Source organism: Sturnus vulgaris, chromosome Z, assembly GCF_052056855.1.
Source record: "Sturnus vulgaris isolate bStuVul1 chromosome Z, bStuVul1.hap1, whole genome shotgun sequence".
In the NCBI taxonomy this organism is placed as follows: Eukaryota; Metazoa; Chordata; class Aves; order Passeriformes; family Sturnidae; genus Sturnus; species Sturnus vulgaris.
This window is the reverse complement of record NC_142283.1, coordinates 71,081,187-71,105,878: the sequence shown is the minus strand read 5'-3', so window position 1 is coordinate 71,105,878 and position 24,692 is coordinate 71,081,187. Positions and strand designations below refer to the sequence as shown.

The 24,692-nt window shown below is 40.3% G+C and overlaps 1 protein-coding gene across 2 annotated transcripts in view; it reads left to right on the top strand.

Moving 5' to 3' along the window:
- The window catches only part of RAI14 (retinoic acid induced 14), an 87,559-nt gene that overhangs the window by 2,007 nt on the left and 60,860 nt on the right, over positions 1 to 24,692 (top strand). For both annotated transcript variants that reach the window (XM_014875527.2, XM_014875530.2), the window contains exon 2: positions 8,463 to 8,554. In XM_014875527.2, the coding sequence (XP_014731013.2) occupies positions 8,519 to 8,554 (36 nt within the window). In that variant the 5' untranslated portion in view covers positions 8,463 to 8,518. The remainder of the gene's footprint in view (positions 1 to 8,462; positions 8,555 to 24,692) is intronic.

Below are 24,692 nucleotides of genomic sequence, written 5' to 3'. Positions count from 1 at the left end.
CTTTAGTGCCTTGCTTAATGGCACGTTAGACTGACTAATTTTTAGTACAGTACTAAAAGTACTGTAGAAGGTAGAAGCATAGCAATCCATAACTTCTTCTGGGTTTATAGATTTGAGCAGCTGGCTCCTGCTGTGTGTGTACCTCTTGCATTTCTGAGAAACCTGCCTCCTTGCCAGTGTTTTTTGGAGCTGCTGTCTAGGTGCCTGTGGATGCATGAAGATGATAACTCTGTATTTGCAGTGGCTTGGGCTTTGCTTTCAGAGTTGTCAATCCTGGCTTCTCCTTATATTTAGAGTCATCTGATCATGGGCTTTTAGGGTTCACAGGAAGTAATGAAAACCGATATAATTCTGGTAATATGTTAGAGCAGAGTTTGTCACTGTCCACCTGCCAGAGACGTGCCAGTCTGCTGAACTCTGGGAGCAAGTGAAGCTCTCACTGGCACTTTGGAATAGCTGACAGTCCAGGTACTTGCCAAGGACTACATGAGTGGAAGCACACAGCAGTGAAAGAATGCATCCTTCCCTTGTGTTGAGGTCCTGAAGAAGATGGCCAGTAACACCCAGAGGTGATGGTGGTGGTCTGTGTGCTGAACTTGAGATAGTCACATTTTAGGGAGAGCCTCATGGTTAGTGTGCTTTCCTGGGAAGTTTTAGGTCTTGACAAGTTCTTCCTCTGCAGGCAGAACTTGCATTTTAGATGAATGCTCTAGTAACTTCTGTACATTTTCTAAAGCTGTCATAGTCTTCTTTTGGTTTTCTGCCTGGAAGCCATTGCCAGTACTGAAAATACTGTAAAACAAGATGGATCTTATTTTTTTTCCCGCCCACACGAATCTGTTGGGGGAATGGGTAGAGGAGAGAGAAAGCCAAATTTGTTCAGCATTACAACACGAAAAGAATTTGTATGCTGGTCTGCCTGTGACTCTGTAACTTCAGTAGTTGAGGATGTTCCATGTCTTTTCTCATAACGTTTGAGTTATGAGCCGGGGAACTGCTGTTAGTTCTTGCAGATGTCTGACTTCCCAAAGGCACTTTGGAACACCCTGAAATATCTCTGCAGAGTTTTGACATTTGAGTACTTTCTGAGGACCTTGTTTACAACTACCTGCCCGAGACACCAGCATGTTAACTTTAAGGGATAGGTGAAAATTCGTAAGTCTATGAAGGCTGGGAGAAGTATTTTAAACACTTTATCTTCTTCTCCAATATTTATACAGCACCCAGTGCTGCTGCTATTGAATATGAATTTTAAAAACCTGAAGAAAATCAGAAAAAAAATCACTTGATTATTATTAAGATCATAGAATGTCAGAACGGCTGAGGTTTGAAGGAACCTCTGGAGATCAGCTAATCTAACCCCTCTGCCAAAGCAGGTTACACAAGATCATGATTAGGAAGATTTTGAATATTTCCAGAAAAGGAGCTGCCACAGCTGGAATCTCTGGGCAGCCTGTTCCAGTGCTGTCTCCCTCAAAGTAAAGAAGCTCTTCCTCATATTCAGATGAAATTTCTCATGTTTTAGTTTGTTTGTTGCCTCTTGTCCTGTGTCCGAGCATGCCTGAAAAGTGTCTGACCCCATCCTCCTGACACACATCTTTAAGATATTTGTAAGCATTGATAAGATCCCCCCTCATTCATCTCTTCTCTAGGCCAAGCAAACGGAGCTGTTTAGCCTATCCTCAGGAGGGCGATGCTCCAGTTCCCTAATCATCTGTCCCCCTCCACTGGACCCTCTCCTGAAGTTCCTTGCCTTTCTTGAACCAGGGAGCCTGGAATTGGTTGCAGCACTCCAGATACGGCCTCACCAGGGCAGGGCAGAAGAACCTCCTTCAGCATGTTGTCCACATTATTCCCAAAGCACCCCAAGATACCATCAGACTTCTTGGCCACAAGGACATACTGCTGGCTTCTGTTTAACGTGTCCACCAGGACTCTGTGTCCTTCTGGACAGAGCTGGATTTCAGCAGACTAACCCCTAACCTGTGCTGCTCCCTGAGCTGCAGCACCCCACGCTTGCCTTTGTTAACATCATGAGGTTCCTCTCTGCCTAGCTCTCTAGCCTGTCCAGATCTCACTGAATGGCAGCATAGATACCATTCCAGAAATATCATTTACCAAATGTAGGTGTTAATGTCCTGCTAGTTTATAGCAGCTTCCAGAATAGAAAAGATCTGAATTTTTAGTGCTTTATATTGAAGCTTAGAAACATACGAAACTCTCAATTTTTGAATAATGTTAAAAAATATGCCCAGTTTTCATCAGCTAAAGCATTTACCCAAAAACTTGGTAGCTGAACAAGGGACCTGTATTAGCAGCATAGTTTCTTGAAGGTATTCCTAGATTAAGGTAGTTTCCAGTAGGATACTCTTTCAAGGTCTTTATGGGAGTGATGCTTGTCAAGGATCTTAGGTAAATTGCTTTGATGTTCCTGTCGTTCTTATTCCACCCCTAATAGGTGACTGCTCTGCCTTAGGCTGTTTCAGAATATTAATCCATAAAGTCATGGATTAATATTCTGAAATCTCTTAATAGATTTAATGTTGCAATTGTGCAGTTTGTTGTGTTTGATGATTATGAAGAACATCAAATTAAATGGTTAATAGCAGAATACTAGGAAAGAAGTATGAACAAGTACTAGCTGTTGTTATCTGTGTGGATTTCTCATTTAAGAACTGACATTTCAGAAGCGGGACTCCAAGGCATTTTTCTCTGTTGCTAGTTGTAGCTAGATGCTTTATTTCCAATAAAGTACTCAACTTACCCAGTTGAACTAAATATTGAATGTAGAAAAGTCTTTAAGACTGCAACGTATCTTATGTATGATCAAAGTAAAGAAGGTGGTCTCAAAATTAAGGGCTGTGCAAGGTGCGTGCACACTTTATTTTAGAGACAGGAAAATTGAAGGTGAGAAAGAGCATCAGTATGTCCCGGTTCATGCAAAAAATCTTGTCTCTTTTGTTGTGCCTGGGCGTGTGTTGATAAACACTTCCAGACGAAAGAATGGGAGTGGGACTGGATTAAAATCGTATGTAAGGAATGAACAACAAATTTACCTGGACTTAGAGTTAAAATTTTCCCCAGAGTCTTGTCTGATATGCCACGTAAAGAAATCAGGGCAATGTCACATTTTAATTTTCCTCCAGCCTGTTCCTGTTCATTGTGTGTAAGGCCTTGTTGGTGCTAGCTTTCTTCTGGCTGTCTAGAACTGCATTTTAATACACTGCTTAAACAAACTGCACGTATCCCTAGATCAATCATCTTGCCTGGGTTTGTATTGGCTGTATGACATACTGAGAGGCTGGTACTGCTTCAGCTGAATCCGTGAAAAGAAAGTTCAGCATTTGCAGCTTTTGAATATCAAAGGAAGTGTAAGTGTAAAGAGTTGATACAAAGTGTCCTGGAGAGAGGAGCGATAGCTGTAGATTTGTTAGAGTTGCAACATCAATGGCGCTCTGACTTCTGGGCTCGGATGCTTAAATTTGTACAGTTCAGCACATCCTTGCCAGTGATTTGTGAGCAGATAGAGAGAATGCACTAGGTTACCCAAGGCCCTTGCTATCTCTGATGTCTGATTCTGTTTAGAGTGGGATTAACTGTATATAAATCACTCCCACTCTTGTGTAGTGCTTGGGCTTCTCAGTGCATTTTTCAGTGCGTTTTCATTAGTCAGTAATAGTAGATTAACCAAGCCAAGAGTTATTTGTCTTTATAGGTAACACTGAGTTTATAAAATTCTGTTCCATTTGACTTTTCCTATGATAGGATGGTGGGTTACTGAGGATGGAAAAACTGAGTTGTGCTGATAAAGAGTGGGGAAATGTTCCTGTAGCTTTTGGTCGCATCATACATGCTCCTCTGACTTTGGCCTAAGAAATGGAAGAATATGCTCAGCTGAATGGAAATAGGAAGTAGTCCGGGGAGGTGGAGTGTTGGGTGAATTTCTTTTTTAGGACAGAGTGGGCTTGCTGCATTTATGTGGGAGCAGCCAAAGAGGCTGAGCAATGGCTAATGTCTCCAGGCAGTACTGTGACTTTGGCAATATTAAAGAGCAGCTTGAGTTGGAGCACATTTTTGGTGTTGGAGGGTAGGTCAGGGAAGCTCAGGGACGTGAAGCATTTATGAAGCTGGATACTGAGGATGATCAGCAGAAGGGATGCATTAATTTTGATGCCTCTGGCTGCTTTGCAGTGCTGGCTGCTGCTAGGCTGTACTTCTGGGTCAGAGCTGGGCTTGTGGTTTAGAAAGTGATCATCCAGAGGGTAAATGATGGCGTGCTTTGGGGGAAGACGCTTCTGGGGCCCCTTATTTTCCCCATGAGAGTAGGTGTAGTCACACAAAGGAGGTCGTAAGTGTACAGCAGCAGGAGTACTCTTCCACACTCCAGACCCTTTTTTCATTTCCCCCACACCTCCATGTGTGTTGCCAGATCTTGCTTAGAGTCTGTAAATCTTTCCTGTAACCTTTCAAGGTTATAAATGTTTTTTTGAAGTGTTTTTGGGAGGGGAAGGGGAAATTAGTTGAAACATTAGTCATGCTTTGCTGCGAAAGAGCTCTGTGTGAGATGGAGGCTTCTCAGGGTGTTCTGAAAGAGGTGTAAGATTTTTGACACCTAAATTAATTGAATTCAGCACTTATCAGTGAGGAGTGGCTCATTAGCATGAACACTGTGCATAATATATGATTTTACTGTAGACTTTCAATTTTGTTTAGGGAAACGAAGTCTTTTCCTTGTTTCATCACAAGTTTTTGGCCTCCTCAAGGAGTTAATTGTAACATTGTTTGAAAGACCTTGCTCAGATTTTAATGCAATTTAATGAAAGGAAAAAAAATGTCAGTATTGTTGTTTACTGTGGTTTGCACAAATCTCACTATAAATCAGCAGGGAAGATTATCCTAATCTGTTCCCTACATTTAGACCTAAAGATTGTATTGTGTATTAAAATACAGTTGCAATGAAATTATTGAGGCCAAAGATTACCACCACTTCAATGTCTCTTGTTTTAGCTAGATAGGTTTACCGCTGGTAGGTAAAGATGTTTTTTGTGGCTTGTATTCCTCAGGGCTGTTTCTTGACATTAAGCTAAAGATGAGATAGAGGACTAGATATTTAATTTTGGAGCTAATGGTTAAAAGCATGTGAGCAGCATTAGCTGTTGAGAATCCCTGGAGTTTAGCACTTATCTGCAGCTATAAAATGACAGTGCTCAGTATTTATTACTACGTTCGTTCTGAAAGCGGAGAAACGTCACTATTAGTAAAAATTGCTTCTTGTTAATACCTGTGATTCATTGCAGAAATATTGTTTTGAAGTGTCTTTATGCTCCCTGGTGAATTTCTAGTAGTCACTTCCTATCTTGTAAAGCGGGAGAATAATTTTAATGGCACTTCCTTTATCCCCCCTCTGGCAAATGAGCAGTTGTCATAAAGCTCTGCTGAATCAGGATGCTGACCTCTTTTTGCATCAATTCCAATAATTACACCCTCTGAGAGGGGACTTTCTCCTTTAAACACTGACAAGAAAAGGGAGCCCTCACCACTTCATGCATTTTTATCTCTACAGTTGAAGGATTATGGGCATTATGATGCACAAACCATAATCTTAATGTCGGTGTTTCAACTACACTGTATGGAAAAAATACAAATGTGAAAAACACACTAAGCTTGGGAATGCTGTTTTTGTGTGCTTGAGCATGCTTTTTTAATTATGCTGAGGATTTGAGTTTCACATTCTGTGTATAAAATGGGTTTCTTCCTTTCTTACAAGAGGGAGAGTAATGTATTAGGAGTGCTTGCAAAACTTGTTAATTAGACTCTCCTACAGGTTCCTCAGAGAAGAGGGTCCAGCTTTGCAGCTGCTCCATGTACCTACCAGGAGTTTTCATCTCTCCCACAGCCTTGTAGTTGAGCACTTTTTCTTCCTTGGGAGCTATAATAAATCTTTTGTCCATAGGAGCCAAAAATGCTGAGGGAGTGGGAAGGGGGAAGACAGCCTACAGCAGACAATTCTTTGGCAATCTGTTTGTGAGGAAAGATTTCTTGTTTTTAATTCCCTACGCACAGGATTTATTTATACTTCATTAACTGGTCCAATTAAACAGTTTACTTTTTTTAGTCAAAGTATATTTAAGTTATAAAATACGAAGTCCTGTTAAGTTTTGGGTTTTGTGGGATATTGTATGTTTCACAACTTCAAAGTTTCTATATATTCTTTTTTTTCATGAAAGTTTGGGGGTTGTTTGGTTTGGTTTGATTTGGGGTTTTTTTGCTGGCGTGGTATGCAAAGAAAGCCAGACGAGTAATGATATTTGTCTTGTCTGTACCCTGGCATTTGCAGTTCTAATCATCCTTGATGTTACTAGAGGATAATATAGGAGATTATTGGGCTCTTGCAGAGGTTCAGGCTCCTTTCCACTACAGGTTATGTGACAGCTGTTGTGCAATTTAAACACTTTCTCAAAAGTTTGGGTAGGTGTAGCAGAAACAAAATGGTATGCTTCTCTCATAGTGATCTGAAATAATTCCTTCTTTTTGATTGTTATTATTTTTTAACACTTTTAATTTTTTTTTGCTGTTTTACAAGTATTCCATTCCACACAGGAAAAAGCTAAGAAATTTTCGCCTAGGTCAGGGAGTGAAAAGGTTCTGCAAAATCTGTTTTCCTTTTTTTTTTTTTTTTTTTTTTTTTGCCTGCTGAAGAATTAAATGAAATTCCACAAACCCATTCTCCTTGTGATTAAATGCAAGAATTTTGAATGAAACCCCTTGTTCATATACCTGGATGCAGTCAGGGATCTGACATGGCTTGAAAATGACTGCTTAATTAGACTTAGAGTAATTTAATTAAATTTAACAGTTTTTTCACAACTTACAGAATTACCCCATCCAGATTACCTGCTGATATGTACTGGAGAGGTATAGCCTGTGGGAAATATGTTTGTATGTATATAGTGTATGGGATTTTTTGGGGGGGGAGGGGGGTTTTTAAGAAATGTACTTAAGTTTGTCTTAAATGGCTGTCAGATAAATACGGGGTTGAACTAAATAACATGTTTACTTAGCAGTGATTGCTATTCCTGAATGGTAGTTAGGGTTGTATTTTGTGGAAGCACTCATATACATATATATTATACTAACAGTGTGCTGCGTGGTTGGGTTTTTGAAGCTCATAGTAGAGGCATCACGAAGAACGTAGCAACTTGGCTTTAATAATGAGATGTACTTTTATGAAGCAACTGAATCTCACTTTGGTTATCAAATTGTAATCTGAAGAGTGATGTGAAACATAGTGACCCTGCATGACCTATTTGAATTTATGCTTCAGTCCCTATTTCAGTAATTTATTTATCTGACTAGACTTGTAAAACTTCTACTTTTTTTTCTAGGGTGGAGAGAGGAAGTTTATACAGCTGAACATCCTTAACTTGAAACTGTTCCTTCAGAAAGAATTTGTATAGCAGCTAAAACTTGTAGATGAAAGCAACTATTTCAGTAAGCATACTGTAAAACTAGAAATGTGGAACATTTTTACCTAGGTGCATTTGCCAATCCAGATGTTGCTCTCTCATTAAGATTTTCTGCTGTGCTATAGGAAAAAGCACATTGCCATGCTACTATAGTGTGCTGTTCACCATTGTGTTGGATTGGCAAGGTGTGGTATCATTGAAGCTTTCTGTAGAAAACTTTGTTCTAGACACTCACTCTCCTCTGTGAGAGTTTGCAGCTTGTCTGTTAGGTTAGTTTTAGGTGTTTGTTCAACTGCTGCTTTCCTTCATGTGAAAGGGAGGAAGGGGGAATACGGCTGTGATAGTGCTCTGCCAAGTTACAAGCAGCTATGGATCTTAAAAACCCACATTCAGTTCCTTATGGGGAAGAATCCAAAACAATTCTTCCAGCAATAACTTCTGTCTTGCTCAGACGATTCTGTCCTCTGTGTTGTGTTGAGCTGTCCCAGTGTGCGTCCTGCATGGTTGAAGTACAATTCAGAGTTTGATTAGGGGTTAGATTTGTGCATAGAATAATGGTGGTACTTCTGGTATCCAGTGCAGACCCGTGGTGACAGGATGGTGGAGTTTCAATGAATGACTGCATGCTTAATTATGATTTTGCCACTTTACAAATGGCTGTCCTGATGATATTAAAATAGGCAGTGGTCAGAGGAATCTGCTCATGTATGAACGTGTTGGTGATCTAAATATGTGGAGATGTAGTTAGTATAACATGATACACAGCTTAGGTTTTGGTAAACATTTGTTCTGTTGTTCAGTGGTCAGATTTAGGCTTACTTCTAAGTTTAGGGAAACATTTAGAAAGTTTCCCTTAAGTGTCTGTTAATTATTTTTTAGAGCTTAAGGGCTAAATCCTCGAAGAGTGATAGGGGTATGCAAATTCAATTGTGACTTGCCTGCCAGTGAACGGAATGGTATCAAGTTGGAATGTTTCTTTCTTTCTTTTTTGTTTAGATATTGAAGAAGAATAAAAAGCTCCTCGAAAGTTTGGAAGGTTGAATGTGATCAGCATGAAGAGCTTAAAAGCAAAGTTCAGGAAGAGTGACGTAAGTACTTCTGCTCAGTTTGACTGCTGGTTTTCATGCTGGAAATACGTTCTTCATTCCCACCTTGATAAGCTTGTAGGTTAATGAATTACAGAGAAGAAAGCACAAAGGCAACAGCTGACTACAGTATGGACTAGGCTGTTTCTATTTGCAGAGCCATTATCTGTTATGCAAATTAACAGTTTTTTACTACCTCGGTCCCCATAGTTGAATCATACACATGTCTGTGGGGTCTGCAGAACTTCTGTTAGATTGTGCTGATGCCCAGATTGGAACTTTGTTCCAGGTTTAGGAATAAGCCTCGTAAGGACTTTACTACCCAATAATGTTTCTGTCTAAGCCTAATACCGTTCTTATCAGTGTGGTGTTTGAGCACTTAACTCCCTAGTTTGTGGCAGGGTATCTTTGTCAGCAAGAATACAGGAACCAGCTGAGCAATTAGGGCAGCTGTGGTTTATCAGTTCTAGTGTGACAGGAGGGGTGGATATGAGACTTGAGCAGCGGGGAAGGAAGACATAAATGTGGAGGTTCTCAGGAGAATCTCCAGAACAGCGTTTAAGAGAGACATTAGGCTGCACATAATCTTGCTTGTTGTAGAAGTATTGATGGAGACCCAAACTTTGACATACATAGTAAGCAATACTTCCTTTGGAGCAGTGGAACTGCTGTAGTCTACTACTTGTCCTTCTGTTCCTACTACTACTCATTCCAGGTTTTTGTGTTGCTGGTAAGAAGTCTGTAAAATAGATGAGTTTGTGTTCAGTTGACTTTCCAGATATCGTAAGAATTTGTAACAAATCTTCGTGATCTGTGAAGAATGCTGTGTTTCATCCTTCATCCTAAATTTTTGTGCCCTTTAGAGCGAAATGAAACGTATTGTTTGTCATTGCCAGGTTTGTGTGGGGTCCTGGGGCAGGTGTTGGATAAAGATGCTTAGGTTTGAAAATGGAGCGTCTTTAGTTTTGATGTTCATGAGTAAAGTTACACAGTGTACTCAGTTGGGTGTTTTGATGGAAAGATGGTCTCACAGTACATGAGAGTAATGTGTCTTTAGTCAGCCTGTAGTGCACATCAGCAGCAGCAGAAGGTGGAGTCACTGTTGAGGTGTAACCTGCAGATGTGCTGGCTGCTGCTCAGAAAGCCTTTTGAGCTGTAGGTTAGCGTTTGGTTCGCATTTGGTGCAGCTGCTGAATTGGCGTCCTTGCAGCACTGATGGATGCTTTGCTCTTTCAGTTTAGCTAGAGGTATTTTTTTAAAAGAGTGCCTCTATAAACAAGCTGACTAAGTAAACCAACCTTTGCTTTCTAGAATATCTAGAATATTTCAGAAATATTCTAATTTTGAGTGTAGAGGGAAACACTTTTCACTATTTGAGCAGTATTTGGTTTTGCTGGTCACCATACTGAATCAGGCAGTGGGACAGTGTCTTGTGCCACTTCACAACTAATAAAAATAATATCACAGGTCTCTGGTGTCCCGTCTGACTGAACTTGCCTTTCAGTTTAGAGCTGCTAAAGTTCCGTGGTCAAACGTTGTTGCTCCTGTTGCAACAAGCAGCAGCAATTGCTATTTTGAGTTCACCCACACCACTAAAACTTTTAATAGGCATCTGCTTGGGTAATGAGATCGGTCCATTGGCTAATACATGAACATACTTGGAAGTTAGGTGTGCCTATGTGTTAGGATGACTTCATTCACACTTTTATCCTGCTTGGCTGGGCTGCTGCTCTAGAGCAAAGGCTAAGTGACATGTGTGATGAAACCAGACCTTGCTGTAGGAGTTCAGCCACTGTCGTAAATCACACTGGTTCTCTTATTCCTTACTTATCTAGCTCTGATAACTTGTGTGTGCCTCTCCCCAAAATCGGGGGCAGTATGAATGTAATTGTTGTTTTGTTACTACTGCTGTCTACTGGCTGGAGACAAGGTTGACCACAAAGGATTTTTCAGTTACCTAAAATTTAGATATGCAGCTCTAAGAGCACAGCAGTCTAAATCCATGACAGTCTGGTTTCCTCTGTTTTGAAGCCAAGCCTTAAGGGCATAATTCAAGGCAACCAACAGGAGCTGTCCTATATTTTGTGCAAGATAAGCAAGGAAAATTATCCTTTGCTTCAGTTTTCAGAAGCTGCTCTTAATTACAGTTTTTGAGGAGGACAGAAAGGATGTCTTTTTAATGGGAATTAGTTGGTTGTATTTATATCTCAATTCATACGATATGGTAACTGGTCTTGGATGGGAGATGAAAGTGAAGTTAGAAGCAATGGACTGAGTATTTTTCTCATTCCTCCCTAAAATAAATTTTTAGTGTGTTGTATTTTAGAACTGAAGATGTCTTGGGGTAAGAAAGAGTACCCTTGTCTGTAACCTCATTGTTAGCATTAAAAAATAAGGAGTGGGAAGAGTAGGAGGTAAGTCTTCAGGATGTGCATGAGAAGCAGGAATTACAAACACTTCTCCAGCAGTAGGGCTGATAGCGTAAAACTCTGTGCTGGAATGAGGACCATGAAGGAAATGTCACTGATGTATTGAAGCTCTCTAGGCTTTCCTGCGGTGGCCGATTTGAAAATGAGGATAATTGCTGATATTCAAGTATATATCTTGGTGTCCCTGCCAGAGGACATTGCTTTTGTGTTCAAATTACACCAGTCTTGATGCTTGTGAAAGAGACGGCTCTGCTCTCTTTTTTCACATCTGCTCTTCTCGTTTTGAGGGTATCTGACCCTGCCGTGAGCCAGGTCAAGGACAAGAAGTGATGGAAAAATACTTTGTGGGGTGAGTGTCAGATGGGTAACTCTCTGCTCTGTGTTATTGTAGGGTCAGCCCTAGGGGGAATGGTGGAAGTTGGAGGAACAGCAGGACATCCATTTTTTCAGTTGCTGCTCGGTTTAGTTCCATTGTCAGATCACACCCTGAGAATATTGGCACAAAAAGCACAAGGGTGAGCAGGCCAGCAAAGGAGTTGCAGGAACACACAAGTAAATAAGGCTGCTGTTTAAATGTAAATATTTAGCAGGATTGATATAGTCTACAGTATGACTCTTCGATAGAAGAGAGATTCCTCACTTCATGTTTTTGCTGTATCCCTGTATTTCACCTGATTTAACGTGTGTGAAGGCAGCCTCATTAACTGGAGAATCCTTTGTCCTTGACACACTTAATCACTGTGAAATCCTTCCTGGGGGTGACTGTTGCCATGTGAACACGTGTATTTGGAGAGAAGGAATGAGATTTATCACTCTGTCACAAATGACTATTGTCAAAGCATGATGTGTAGTCACAGGAGGATGCTTGTAAACTGGGAATCTGTGAGCAGGGTTCCTGGGTGGGAGAAATGCCAAGACTGGAAGCTAAGCAGTGGATGTGCACACTTAAAGAATGTGTAGAAAACAGAAACTGCAATCATGTCTTGACAAAGCAACAAGTCTCTTCTGTCCAAGAAGCTGTATTTTCTCTACTTTCCTCATCTCTTGCTTCCCATTATCGAACTCAAAACCTACCATTAAACACATAAAAGCTGACCACCTAAAAAATGACCTTTTAAATTGTTGCTAGAGGCTATCACATGTAACACTTGAAAAAGTTGCTGTAGTAATACCAGGAGCTATCAATTCAGAGCTGAATTTGTTTATATGCAGTCCACAGTTTATTCACTTAACAGAGAATCAACGTTTCTACCCAGTAAGACTGAAGTTCTTCATAGTTTCTGCTTAGAAAAGCAGATTTTGAAAAATTACAATTAAAAATATAACTCCTGATGTCTTACTAGGCCTCTAATATTTGAGATTGGAGTGTTTTCTGGAGTAACGAGTCAGTTTGTGGCCTGACTTCAAAAGCGTCTAGAATCTGAAACAGTGACAAAGTAGATTTTCAAATGTATGAAGATTAGGCCTGTCTAAACATGTTTTGCCTGTTTCTTAAATATGACAAGATGCTCGTCAACATTTTCAGGCACCTACACATATTTAAGTATCTAGCTGTTTGATACTAGGATGATGTAAGTGCCTAAGTGGTTTGTTCAGGTAGATTGGCTTTAAACCACGTTCTTGGTTACTCTAGAAAAGGAATATTGTGTGAAGGTTCTCATGGTTTAGATTGTTTTCACTTCTTAAGTCTATAGGCAAAAACTAAAAAGTTTTAGGACCTTTTTCTGTAAGTATTGAAGATCATCTGAAAAACATGTACTGCAATTTGACAGAGACCAGTTTTCTTCTAATTGCTATCATGTCGAATGGACAAGAAGATTAGAATTAGGATTTGTTTCCAAATATCCTCAATACTGAATAATTAAAATAATAGAGTGTCTTTTAAAATTGAAAATTGACTGTGCAATTCAACAGAAAAGGTACCTATTGTCAGAAGCAGAGACAGTCTGGGATTCCCCAATGCCACTTACCAGCTTTAATTTCTGGTATTTCTGGAAATGCCTATTTGTTCTTCTGTCACATGGGAGTTGAGAAGTTTGGAGTTCTAATGAAAATTTCTGCTTTTTGGCCTTTGCTGTAGTCATTGTTCCATAAATTTCGAAATGGTGAGGCAGTTAGGTATGTTGCAGAGTAAAATCTCCGTCTTAATCTAGACACTATGCTAATTAAGGCTCGGCATTTCTTTTTAATGCCAAATGTTTGAAATAGTGATTTTACATTTACCAGTTTTTAAAGTCTAAAAAGTTAAGCTACTTGAGGGTTTGGAATGGAAAGATTGCTGGGATACATTCAATTAAAATCTGTATTCTTTTGTGTTCTGGGCTGAATGTGTGGGAGAACAAAACTTGGGTGGGGCAACTTGAATACTAATAAAGCAGCCTCCTGCAAACAGCCCTTAAATTGCTCTGTCCACTGAAAGCTACAGTTAACCTAAAAAGGAGCATAAGATTGAAATTTGCAGTACCTGCTTTGTACATAGATACTTCCTTTCAGGGCAGTTGTGACAAAAAGCCACCACGTACAAAGTTCTCTCTGGCAAAAAAAGTGAAATGGCAGTGTTGTTTGACTATTGTACGCAATTATTTAGAAAATGAACTACTGAAGCTTGCTTTTATTTCAGTGTTCTGTTTTTATTGTGTGTTGTATTGAATCAGCCTGAAGCACATCATCATGACTCTAGCTTTTCCTCAGTTTACTGTGTTCTTCAGTAGTAATCTTTGATTCCTCTGTAGAGTGTGTGATGGAATGCTTGATCTCTGGAGCGTACAGATTGCCCTCAATCAGTTCTTCTTGGGAATGGAAAATTGAACTTTCTTTCCCTCTTGAAACAGTTGCTGTGATTCCTGATTCTCCCGCCCTCTGTTAGGAGTCAAGGGTTTTACCTTCCCCTCCGTGTTCTGCTATTTGGCTTCATGCCCCCTGTTCTGGACAGCATAAGGCTCTGGTCTACTCAGCTTGCTCTGCTGTGTCCAGGAGAGAAATTAAACATGTTCTGAGTATATTAGAGTAAGACCTGCTGGTGGTTCCAGTCAGTTCAGGGTGAACCTCTTGCCATCAGGTAGTGTATTTTCTTTATTATTGACAATAGGAATGTCCTCAGAGTACATATAAGATTATTTTATTCAGGTGAATTGTAATTCTGGTCTGCAGGAGCCCTCTGTGAGGGGGCTAATATCAGCCCAACAGTTATGTAGCATCTCTTTTAATGGTGAAAAGAAATTGTAATGGAGAAGACAAGTGAAGACTGACAAATAAGGGTATGGGAAAGCAGAAGGGAAGCGAGAAGGTTTGAAAGGGAGAAGAAAGAAGGGACAGTTGAAGGTCAGAGTTACTATTTTGGTAACTGTTCTGTGAGAAGAAGCAACTGGGCTGCTGTGGGTTGCCTGATGATCATCTATCTCTGGATGGGAAAGTAGGAAAAGTGTTTAAGGCTAAATAACTTTCAGATATTCTGTAAACAACCTGCAGCATCTCCAAACGTTTAAGACAGAAAGGAGAGGGAATTAGTTAGATGAGAACTGCGCTGTAATGTTTGGAATTACAGTAGACAAACCTGGGTTGAAGTTCGTTTACTTTGAATAAACACATGATTATTTCCTTAAACAGGATTATGAAATGGGAGTGAGTAGGAAAAAGAAAAGCAAATTGGTATATACAAGCAGGAGAAAACTAGTATTTTTGAATCTGTTGGTAACAAGAAAGGAATCTTTTTGTGTAGAAACATTTCTTTTGTGTTCCTTTAAAGAAAGCACAAAAGTTCAAAGGCCTTCCAGCTTTGGAAGAGTTGGAAAAAAAGCATTTGTAATTTTTTCATTTATTTGTTTATCTTTAGTAAGATATAAATGTAAAGTAAAATCAGTTAAAAATTCTAAATGAGCAGTCTTTGTGTCCTTACTGTGGTACACTATATCCCCTCTTCCTTTTTGGCATGGCTTGTGCCTGATCTGGTCTGATATGAAGTTGTCTGTTAAAACTCGTGTGAAGGAGAGGATTTTAACGAATAGCCCAGTCTTTGTTTGAAGGCTTTTGTCTTGTCTTTTGTTGTTAGTAAAGAGAGTTTGCTGGGAATATCTGCTGTAATATTATCTAGTGAATATAATACCCATACACTTTATTTTAGTGGAGATTTGAGCCTTTTGTTCTGTGCTTATATTTTGGTAGACTATGAATGATACAAGCAGAGAACAAATGCTAAGGAGTGAGTCAGAGTGAAAGAGGTATAAGATATTAAATACCTTATTCCAGCAATGTGTTTTAGTGCTATTCTTCAAGAAGTTGTTCTGACCGTGGATAGTCCAGGCAAATATCCAGCATTAGGGACATGACAAACTCTTTTTTGCTTCCTTGCACATTGTGACACTTGAAGTGTGCTGAATATACGTCTCATACATGTTCTGAATATCTGTGAAGCTAAAGCGTAGAGTAGAATCACTGTGTCAGTGGCCATTCTTCCCAGGAAATGGGAAGTGTTGACTTGAGTAGTTGTTCTGACATCTGAAAACCCGTTTAATGAGCTATTCTGCCTACTTCAAGACCTAAATGATCTGGACAAAGCTGCAGCCTTAAAGCTTATAAAAGTACCATTAACATTGAACAAGCAAAAGCCATCACAGTGGAATGTTTTTTAACTACAGCTTCAGGACGTCTTAATTTCTTAGACTCACAGCTTATGTCCACATTTATTGTTACCACAGGTACTATGCCTTCTTGTATTTAGATTGTTATGTGTACTCCATATTTACCTTGAAGTATTTTGAGGTAGAAAACTCTTTAAGTAGTGCTCTTATTCCACATGACACTAGTACTACTTTCTACTATTTGGATTTTGAGAGATGGCATAGTATCATTAGCAAAACATAATTTGAATCCAGCTGAATTTACCCCTCTATAGCTGTCTGAGGACTCTCATTCCCCAGAAATGCTGCATGTGTAGGTCTCAGATGAAATACACAGCTAACTGTCCAGAACACTTGCATTGACTTGATTGCAATGATAGAAGCAAAGGTATTTTAATAACTTTGCAAATGATGTGGTTGCCGATGCGTATATATGTGCCTGACATACCTGTGTGGCTCAGTTCATGGGTGCATACCTCTTCTCTTTCATCTTTGCTTCTTTGCTGTGTGTGGTGGAAACTTCTTGGGAATCCTGCCAGCTTAGGTAAACTGTCTGCTTATCCAGATCCTGAAACAGGGCCCTTTGAAGTCAGAAGAAAGACTTTGGTCTGCTTGGATTAGCATTGAATCAAGAATGAAAACTAAAATGCTGGCTTCATGGATGCGTATGATGGGCTTCATTGAGGGATGGATTTCCCCTCAATGTAGCACTGAAATACACTTGGATATTGAAGATGCTAAGATTGGCAGGTTATCCAACAGTGGCTCATTTTTGGGGTCTAGAGGAGGTTGAGTTTTTGTTCTGTTCCTCCAGCTTTTTTTTTCTTTGGGGGATAAGTGCTTATGGGGCATGATGTGATGCTGTTTGACAGGAGCAATGGCAACCCATTACATCTAGTTTCAGTCTACTCTCTTTTAGTTTAAAACCATTACCCTTTGTCTTATTGTCACAGGTCTGGAGAAGAAGTCCCTCTCCATTGCTCTTTACTAGTCCCCTTAAAATATGAAAGGTCACAGTAAACTATTCTGGAGTCTTCTCCAGGCTGAGCAACCCCATCTCTCTCAGCTTGTGCTCAAAGGAGAGGTTCTCTGGACTTTTGATCTTCAGTGGGTCCCTGTCCCTCCTGTGCAGGGACCCCAGCTCTGGATGCAGTGCTCCAGGTGGGTCTCAGCAGAGCAGAGCAGAGGGGCAGAATCCCCTCCCTGCCCTGCTGCCCACGGGGCTCTGGATGCAGCCCAGGACACGTTTGGCTCTCTGGGCTGGGAGTGCCATGGCCAGGGCATGTCCAGCCTCTCACCCACAGCACCCCCAAGCCCTTCTGGGCAGGGCTGCTCTGGGGCTGTTCATGCCCAGGCTGTGCTGATACTGGGCATTGTCGTCACCCAGGTGCAGCACCAGTACTTGGCCTTGTTAAACCTCATGTTGTTCCCAGGGGCTTAGTTCTTGAGCTTTTCCAGGTCCCTCTGAATAGCATCAGGTCAAACACACCTCTGGGCATGGTGTCATCTGTAAATTTGCTGAGAATGCACTGGATGGCACTGGCTGTGTCACAAATAGAGACTTTGAGCAATACTGGTCCCAGTACAGACCTCTGAGAGACACCGCTCGTCACTTGTGTCCACCTGGACATTGAGATGTTGATGACTGCCTCCTGGATATGGCCATCCAGCCAATTCAATTCATCAAACAGTCCATCAGAGCCATATGTCTCAAGTTTAGAGAGGAGGATTTTGGGAGAAGCCATGTGTTGATGATATTTTTGCTATGTGCTTATCAGGGGAAGAAGCAGGACACTTTTCTTTAATTCCTTTACTGTTGCTAAGGAACCTGAACAGTATACCACGTCCTTATGCCTTATATTGTTGAGAAAGACTACAAGTTCAAACTGTCTTGGAGTGCATTACTGGCACAGTAACAGCACACTTAAGGATGGGATTCTTGTGGATTTCATTTTGACCACCCAGTTGTATTCCTGTCCCACACAAACAGCCTGTTGCTGTCTAGTTTTGCTGGATTTGTCTCACAGCTGTCTCCAGTCCTGTGTCAAAGTGTGATAAATACAGCAGGCAGCAGGTGTGCATCCCTGCAGCCTTGGTGTTGCAAATAGGGCTGTGCATGTGAAGTGCTGCACAACAAGAAGGTGCCCTAGACTTCGTGTTGGGCAGCAGTTTTTTTCCAGTAGTGAATACCACTTCTTAATGCATATGTTGTTTGCTTGTAAACTTGGAGTTGCTCAGTGTGTTTTGGTTTTGTTTCTCGTAGTGTAGGTTCCTTGTGTGCAAGCCAGGTCTCGCTTCAGCTGGATTGCTGTGCTGGTTATTTAGCATGTTGTGCACTCAAGAGGAAGGTTGTGTTTCCATGTGTTTGTGAGGAACAATAGCTCAGATTAATGTCACAGCAAAAAGTTCTTGAAAGTTTTCAGCGGTGATGCACTGCAGCTATCTCCATTTGCTCAGATGATGGTAAGATGCATGAGGTCAGATACAGGCTGTTGGTTTTTTATGTTTGTGAGTAATTTTGCTTTCCTTAAAGGGTCATTTAAGGAAAAAAATACAATTTATGTTAATTTATATTGTTTTCTAAACTGTGATGTAGCTAATGGGATGGGACAAACATGAGCAGTGTGTGGGGAAAATGGCTACAGATAGGTTTCTTCTGTTGAAGGGTGACCATCAGTTTCTGTTAAATTACTTGGGATTTTGGGGTAATGTATAGTAGGGTTTTTTTCTCATTTTTATGTGTGATGCTTGCTCAGTCATTACGTTTGAGGTGGTAAACACCAAAGTTTCTTTATTATTTTCTTCTTTTAATTTAGGCTGGCTGGAGGAGCATGGGACACTCCTCTGACCATAGAAGCTTTTGTCCAGACTCTTCTCATTCACTGTATTTTTGCATAGTTTTGGGCAAATGAGCGACTATGGCTGCTGTTTACAGTATCTGTGTCATGTAGCTGTGCAGTGTTGAAGGGAAGGCACCCAGTCCAATTTGAGAATTTCTCATGCAAAATGGAAGAACATGAATAAGTGCTCTTCAGAGACCAGGAAGGCGAGTTTAGCAAATTAACTTCTAGCTGAAATGTACTTGTCATTTTTAGTATGTTTCATATGCTAGCATAAGAATGTAATTATTATGCCCTGGAACTCCAATACAAGGGTTTCCATGCCTGGAATTTAGATTTATAATCTCCTTCCTCCCACTTCCAAACCCAAAGCTTCATGATGCTTTTAGGTGAAGATCAAGTCGTTTTATGATTTATTCTGGAAATGCTAAGTTAACTGTTTGCTGCAGTGATGACTGTGGTTGTGTCTGCCTTTAAGGTAACAAGAAAAAAGCCTGCTGTCTAGAAATTGTACATAAATATTACTTAACAACAAATATATTCCTGCTCTCTGGCAGTAGCAATTTTTCCATTCATTTTTTTCTCTTGTCTCCTGGGTAACTCCCATAGGTTCAATAACTGTATCTGGGGCAGAATTTTAATTTTCCTAAGCTTATGTTTCTGTTTGAAACAGTAATAGTTTTCTGATGTTTGGTTCCCTTCCTCCCACCTTCCACTGGCCTGTAAATTACCTCAGCAGTGCTCAGTATCTTCAGTTTTATGAGTGTAGGATTGCTTCGGCTCTGTACATAAGGCAAACACAATTAGAAAATTACATCCTTTGACATAAGAAAAACAACCTCATATGTGGTACATGTACTGAAGGTGCCTGTAAACAAACTTAGTACAATCTCATGGTGGGGGGAAAATGGATATTGTAAGTCTTGCCATTGGAATTTATTTAGGCTGCTAGTTGAAAATCATGAGAACTGCCAATGCAGTGCAGTAAAGGAAGGAAAGGTCAGGAGATTGGAAAAAAGGCTCATGCTCTCATCTTTCAATGCAATTTTTTGCAGCCTTTTGCAGGGGCTTCTTATCCCTCTTTCACATCTGAAAAATGAGGGAGAGGTTGGAGAAATATTTAAATGGGGTAATTGTTGTGGATAGAATAGTAATTCTGCAGTGCTCAAATACTGTGGAAACTTGGAGACTGTGTAAATTCTCTTTGAGGAGAGACAAGCAGCTTCTACCATACCCAGACTAACAACTTTCTGAGTTCTACACGTCTTGGGTCTCGTCAGACTGTTCTGACTTTGGTATGTCAGCTGGCTGAGGTGACCAAGAAAAACCAAACTCTGTCTCTTGAGTCTCCTCCTGTTTAAAATCAATGGGTAGATAAGTGTTGCACACTGCTGGAGATCAGACCTGCTTTGCAGGGCACTTGAGCTTGTCCCGAATGTGTGTAATAGGACTGCATGAGGGTTCCATCAGTAAAATTCAGAGGGATGACTTTAAGTATAGAAGCTGTAAATGTCCCTGATGATAGTGTCCTTTAATGATCTTCTTTGAGAAGTTGAGACCTATGTTTATGGTGACAAGGTGCTAAGGACTTTGTAGGATCACATCTTTTACATTTTAGTAGTTCAGCTGTAGGATTACTCACAAGTTTTGTCAATGCATGATCGTGCTCTGACCTGACCTCCTACTTTCAGTGTGTGTGTGTGTGTGTGATTTTGGATGAATTGTCAGTTTTCACACACAGCTGAAATGCATCTTCTTTTCAAGAATGTTTGAGTAATCCGTAGTGATTAAGCAAAACAAGTCGGAAAGAATGTGATCTTGCTATATGCCATGGTTGTAATGACCCCCTCTTTGAAATAAATCAGTTGTTTGTCAGAAAACTCATGTCTGCATAAGCACACGACATTGCTGCAGACAGGAAGTGCCCTAGTCTGTTGACCTCGTCTCCAAGGGAAAAATCAAAAGTTCTCATTAAATTAAAAAAAAAAATAACAAAACCAAGAAAAACTCCCCCAACTTGTCTTAGTGGAAGATGAAGGCAATAATATGTATAACCTCTTTCTTTTCTGTTGTTTATGAATGTGCAATCTGATATTTTAATTGCTTTTAAAATCTTTTTAATGCAGCTGAAAGGAGTGAGGTCAGATATATTTTCTTAGGGTTATATTACACTCCACAAGGGTGAACAGGAAATGGTTTAAAAGAATGCCAAGAAGCCCCTATTCCCTAACCAATTCCCTTGTCTTTTCTTAACCAGCTTTATTTCACATTGCATGCTTCAGCTGCTGTGAGCATTTCTGGGTTGAGTATAGGGGCAGGTTTTAGTGTGTTCTTAAGTTACATCACCCAAGTTCCTTTGCCTGTGTTTTAAAGAAGAAAACTGTCTGGATTCTAAATACAACTGTATACAGACCAAGTGTGGTGAAACAGAGATCTTGCTTTGTGCATTTCTGATCTGTTAGAAGTGGTAGGTGTGCTATCTTTTTGACACTGTTAATGTGAAAAGAATACTTATCACAATTTCCAATTATTACCACGTTGTTCTCAGCAATATGCATGTGAATTTATGCAGTATTATCCCCATTTATTGACTTTATTTCTTGAATTCTCATTCTTCTGTTTTTAGATAGATTTTCTTCCAAGCAGCCTTTTTTCCGTCTTCAAGTCTAAGTATAGAAATTTGCAAGAAACTGACATATTGCCAAATCCATGCTCTTACAGACTGTCACCCCCCATCCCCAAAAACTCCGAAACCCAAACCAAAATGCAAAAAAACCCCCAAATCCGTATTTAAGTGTTTCTACATCTTACACTAACTGAAATATTTAAAGACCGTTTATATCTCCTTGCTGGTTTTGCTTGTCACCTGGAGTATTCAGTTAAATAACATGAAGGAGCACCTTGTAGCACAGAAATTTTGGAAGCAAGTGTTTCGAAGAGCTGCGGGGGAAGTAGCTTGTTTTGTGGAGATGCAGTGATCTGTACACAGCATGAACTTGGGCTTCCTGCTATTCATAGGTGAGGTAAGTCCCTTCCTCTATGGGAAAGGTTACTTGCTCTAGAGTAAGTCACCACTTTCTGAGGCTTTGAATAGAAGTAGTGAAGGCTCTCTTTACACCTGTTTTCTGGTCTAAAAGCTCATAGATCTTTTCACACCTGACTGTCTGATTCTAGAGGTGCATTTGGTGGTTGGTTAATAGGGCAAATCTTGAAAACATTCAAAATGTTTACCAGAATGCTGCCACAATGAACATGCAAGGCTAGACCAGAATTGTGCTAAATTCCTTCACAGAGTGTGTGTGATGTTGATTTTTTGTAGTCTTGTCTCTTCACAAGTAATTTCAAACACATGCACGTTAAACACAAGTTTCAAAACTAACCTACTGCTGATCTTAAAATGTCCTTAAATAGTCACATTAGGCATTATCCTGGATTCTTTCAAACCCAGGATGTCTAAAGTATGACAGAACTAGATAAGCTGACCAATATAGTTGGTACATGACCAGGAGCTCAAGCTTACTAGTCTCCAGCTCCTGTCCTATTAGGACTATAGAGTTTGAACTTCTGGACACAGTGATTTGGCTTTCCAGGGTTCAGCAGCTTTGCTAACCATCAGGATTAGGTGATCTCTTGTAACAGTGTTTACAGAAGTCAGAAATATTTGCACAACAGTAATTATTAAAAAAGGACTAGGAGCTGTGGTTATGAAATCCATCACCCATAACAATAATTAACACTGAATCGTTGTATAGAAGGCATGTAGTATGCTAAGAATCTACAACTTGGACTGCGTGCCTGCTACATGAGATCAAAACCATGGTTGTTGAGTACTGTAACTTATTAAACATGGGGACGGGACCTTATAATGTAATTAGAATGTTTTCTCTAGTCTTTCTGACATTTGTAATTCTAGACTTAATTGGTTTTTCCATGCAATTAATCCTTATCAAATGTGTGATTTGTTGCAGCCTGGGGTTATAAGGCAAGACTCAAAATTATAGATCTTCTAGTGTTACATCCCTTCCTCACCTTGCATTTCTGATGATTTTTCTGTTTGTTCCTGGGCTCCTTTGGTAGGGGAGGACACCAACAGAGGAGACAGCCTACCATTTTTCTTTCTGCAGGAGAAAAGAACTCTGGCAAAGTCAGTTTGAGACCTTTGCTGGATCTTTAACACAACTTGCTTCCTGCATGGGTGGAGAGGTCACTTCAGTCTCCCTTTCTGGGAAATGGGTTAAGACGTTTGAGATTGCCTGCCACTGCTGAGCCCTGGAGAAAAGTTCTTGGTTGGAAGCAAAACAAACAGAAACACTAGAGGAAAAGAGAATATGTCTATTGACATGGAGTTTGAGTTTTATTTGAAATAGAAAAATAGAAGCTTGCACTGACATGAATCATCATCACCCTTGTTCTGTTCCTTGTTTTCTCTTCAGCTGATAGTGGGTGGAGTTCAAAAGTATTTCAGGCTAAACTAACTTCAGAAGACACCAACTTGGGAGTGCGTTACCATTGGCCTGGGCCTCCATTGTCCTCCTGCAGCTTTGAGGATCTTTTTGGTGTTTCTTCATGTGGCTTTTTCACACTGCCCTTGAGGCACTGGGCTTACCAACAGATCTTAGTTGTTGTTACTGCTGTAATGAAAAGCATTGCTGCTAAGCCGTGCCTTCTTCCCTCTTTCCATACCCCTTTGCTGTTCCCTGCAAACTTATTGTGTGTCTGTCTGTACCACAGAAAACTCGCACTGGGCCAGGATCTTGCTATGCTTAGTGCTGTTATTTTTATCTTCCCTTCTTGATTTTCCAGTTTGAGGGGTTTTTCTTTTATGAGGTTTCATTCTAAAATGAAAGCCGCATTTCCCACTTATAAAGTACCAAATGCAGATGATCGTACCTTAAAAGAGACACTGTGCTTATTTGTGGAGCAGAGGGTAAAACGTGATTTGTGCTATGCAGACATGCTGAACATTAATAAATTCCAATCACCCAAGTCGATGAAAGACACACATTATCTGTTTCTGGCAAGAATTATATTGCATCTAATTAGGCCCAACTTTAGAACATAGCATTTCATGAGGAAAGTTAATTACAATGCCTTTAGTCTTTGTTACAAGGAAGCAGTGGTGGGGAAAATCAGCAGTTGACGTTAATTTGTGTTCTCTTAATGCTTAACTGTCTCAATCTTTTAGTATGTTAGCTTGTCAGGGCTGCCATGCACAGCAGTTTTTGGGGAGCATGTAATTTCAGCTGATGAGAATGACAGAGAATCTTATTTCCAGTAGTGGAAAGCAGCGTAGTGTTCACCCACTTCTCCCTCCTCAGTGACTCAGTACAGAGAGGGCTTTTAAGGGAGTTTATCAACTAATTTCTTTTGTATGTAAAGTGAGGAGGAGTTGCTGCCATTGGTGTTAAAAAGTACCAAACGTGTTCTGTTTGTGATCTCTCTTACCTTCATTCTTCATCCCTCAGTTTAAACCTCCTCTCTGAGCAAAACAAGTCTTCCTGATTTATGTTGCAACTATGACCACATACCCTGCGGAAGCTGTAAGAAAGTAAAGTGACCCATTTAGGAAATATCTTTAGAGCGTTTACAGTTTTTTTGGGATTGGGCAGAATCAGTCTTAGATTCCTTAGATTTCACAAGGCCCTTTGTGAGAAGCAGAACTAGTGAAGCATGGCCTCCCTGCATGGTTGTCTTGTACGCCTCCATTTTATCATAGTACTGGTGGTTTTCCCACTCTGGCCTTCGGTGTCTGCCTTTTCTGCTCTTTCTCTGACATCTGTGCAGATGCCACTCTCTCCCATCACTGTTTCCAGGGTCCCCCATGTGCCTGCCAGGTGTCACACGGCGTCTGCTGAGGCTGTTCCAAATTACAAAAGCAGGTAGTGCAGGTAGCTCTTTGGCATTTGACTGATCAACCACAACAGCTAAGCTTAAGCTGCAGCCTTTGGTGGAAGCACACTATTATTCTTGTCAATATTATCAGTTTTTCATGAAACTTGCATGAGTGTGTTTATCTTGGAAATGGCTTTCTAGTTTTTGATAATCTTGAAGTAGCTATACTGGTATAGAATGATTGCAGCAAATCTCTGCGGGGTTGGGGAGGGTGAGGAAATGGCATAAAGTTAAATTTTATTTCTAGAGGAGCAATTCTGGAACAAGAAGAGGACCCTCAAACCTGAATTGCTGAGTTTGCTAAAATCAGTTTTATCAAGAGATCAAGTTTTCTCCTGGTCACAAAGTAGTGCTAACAGAAAGC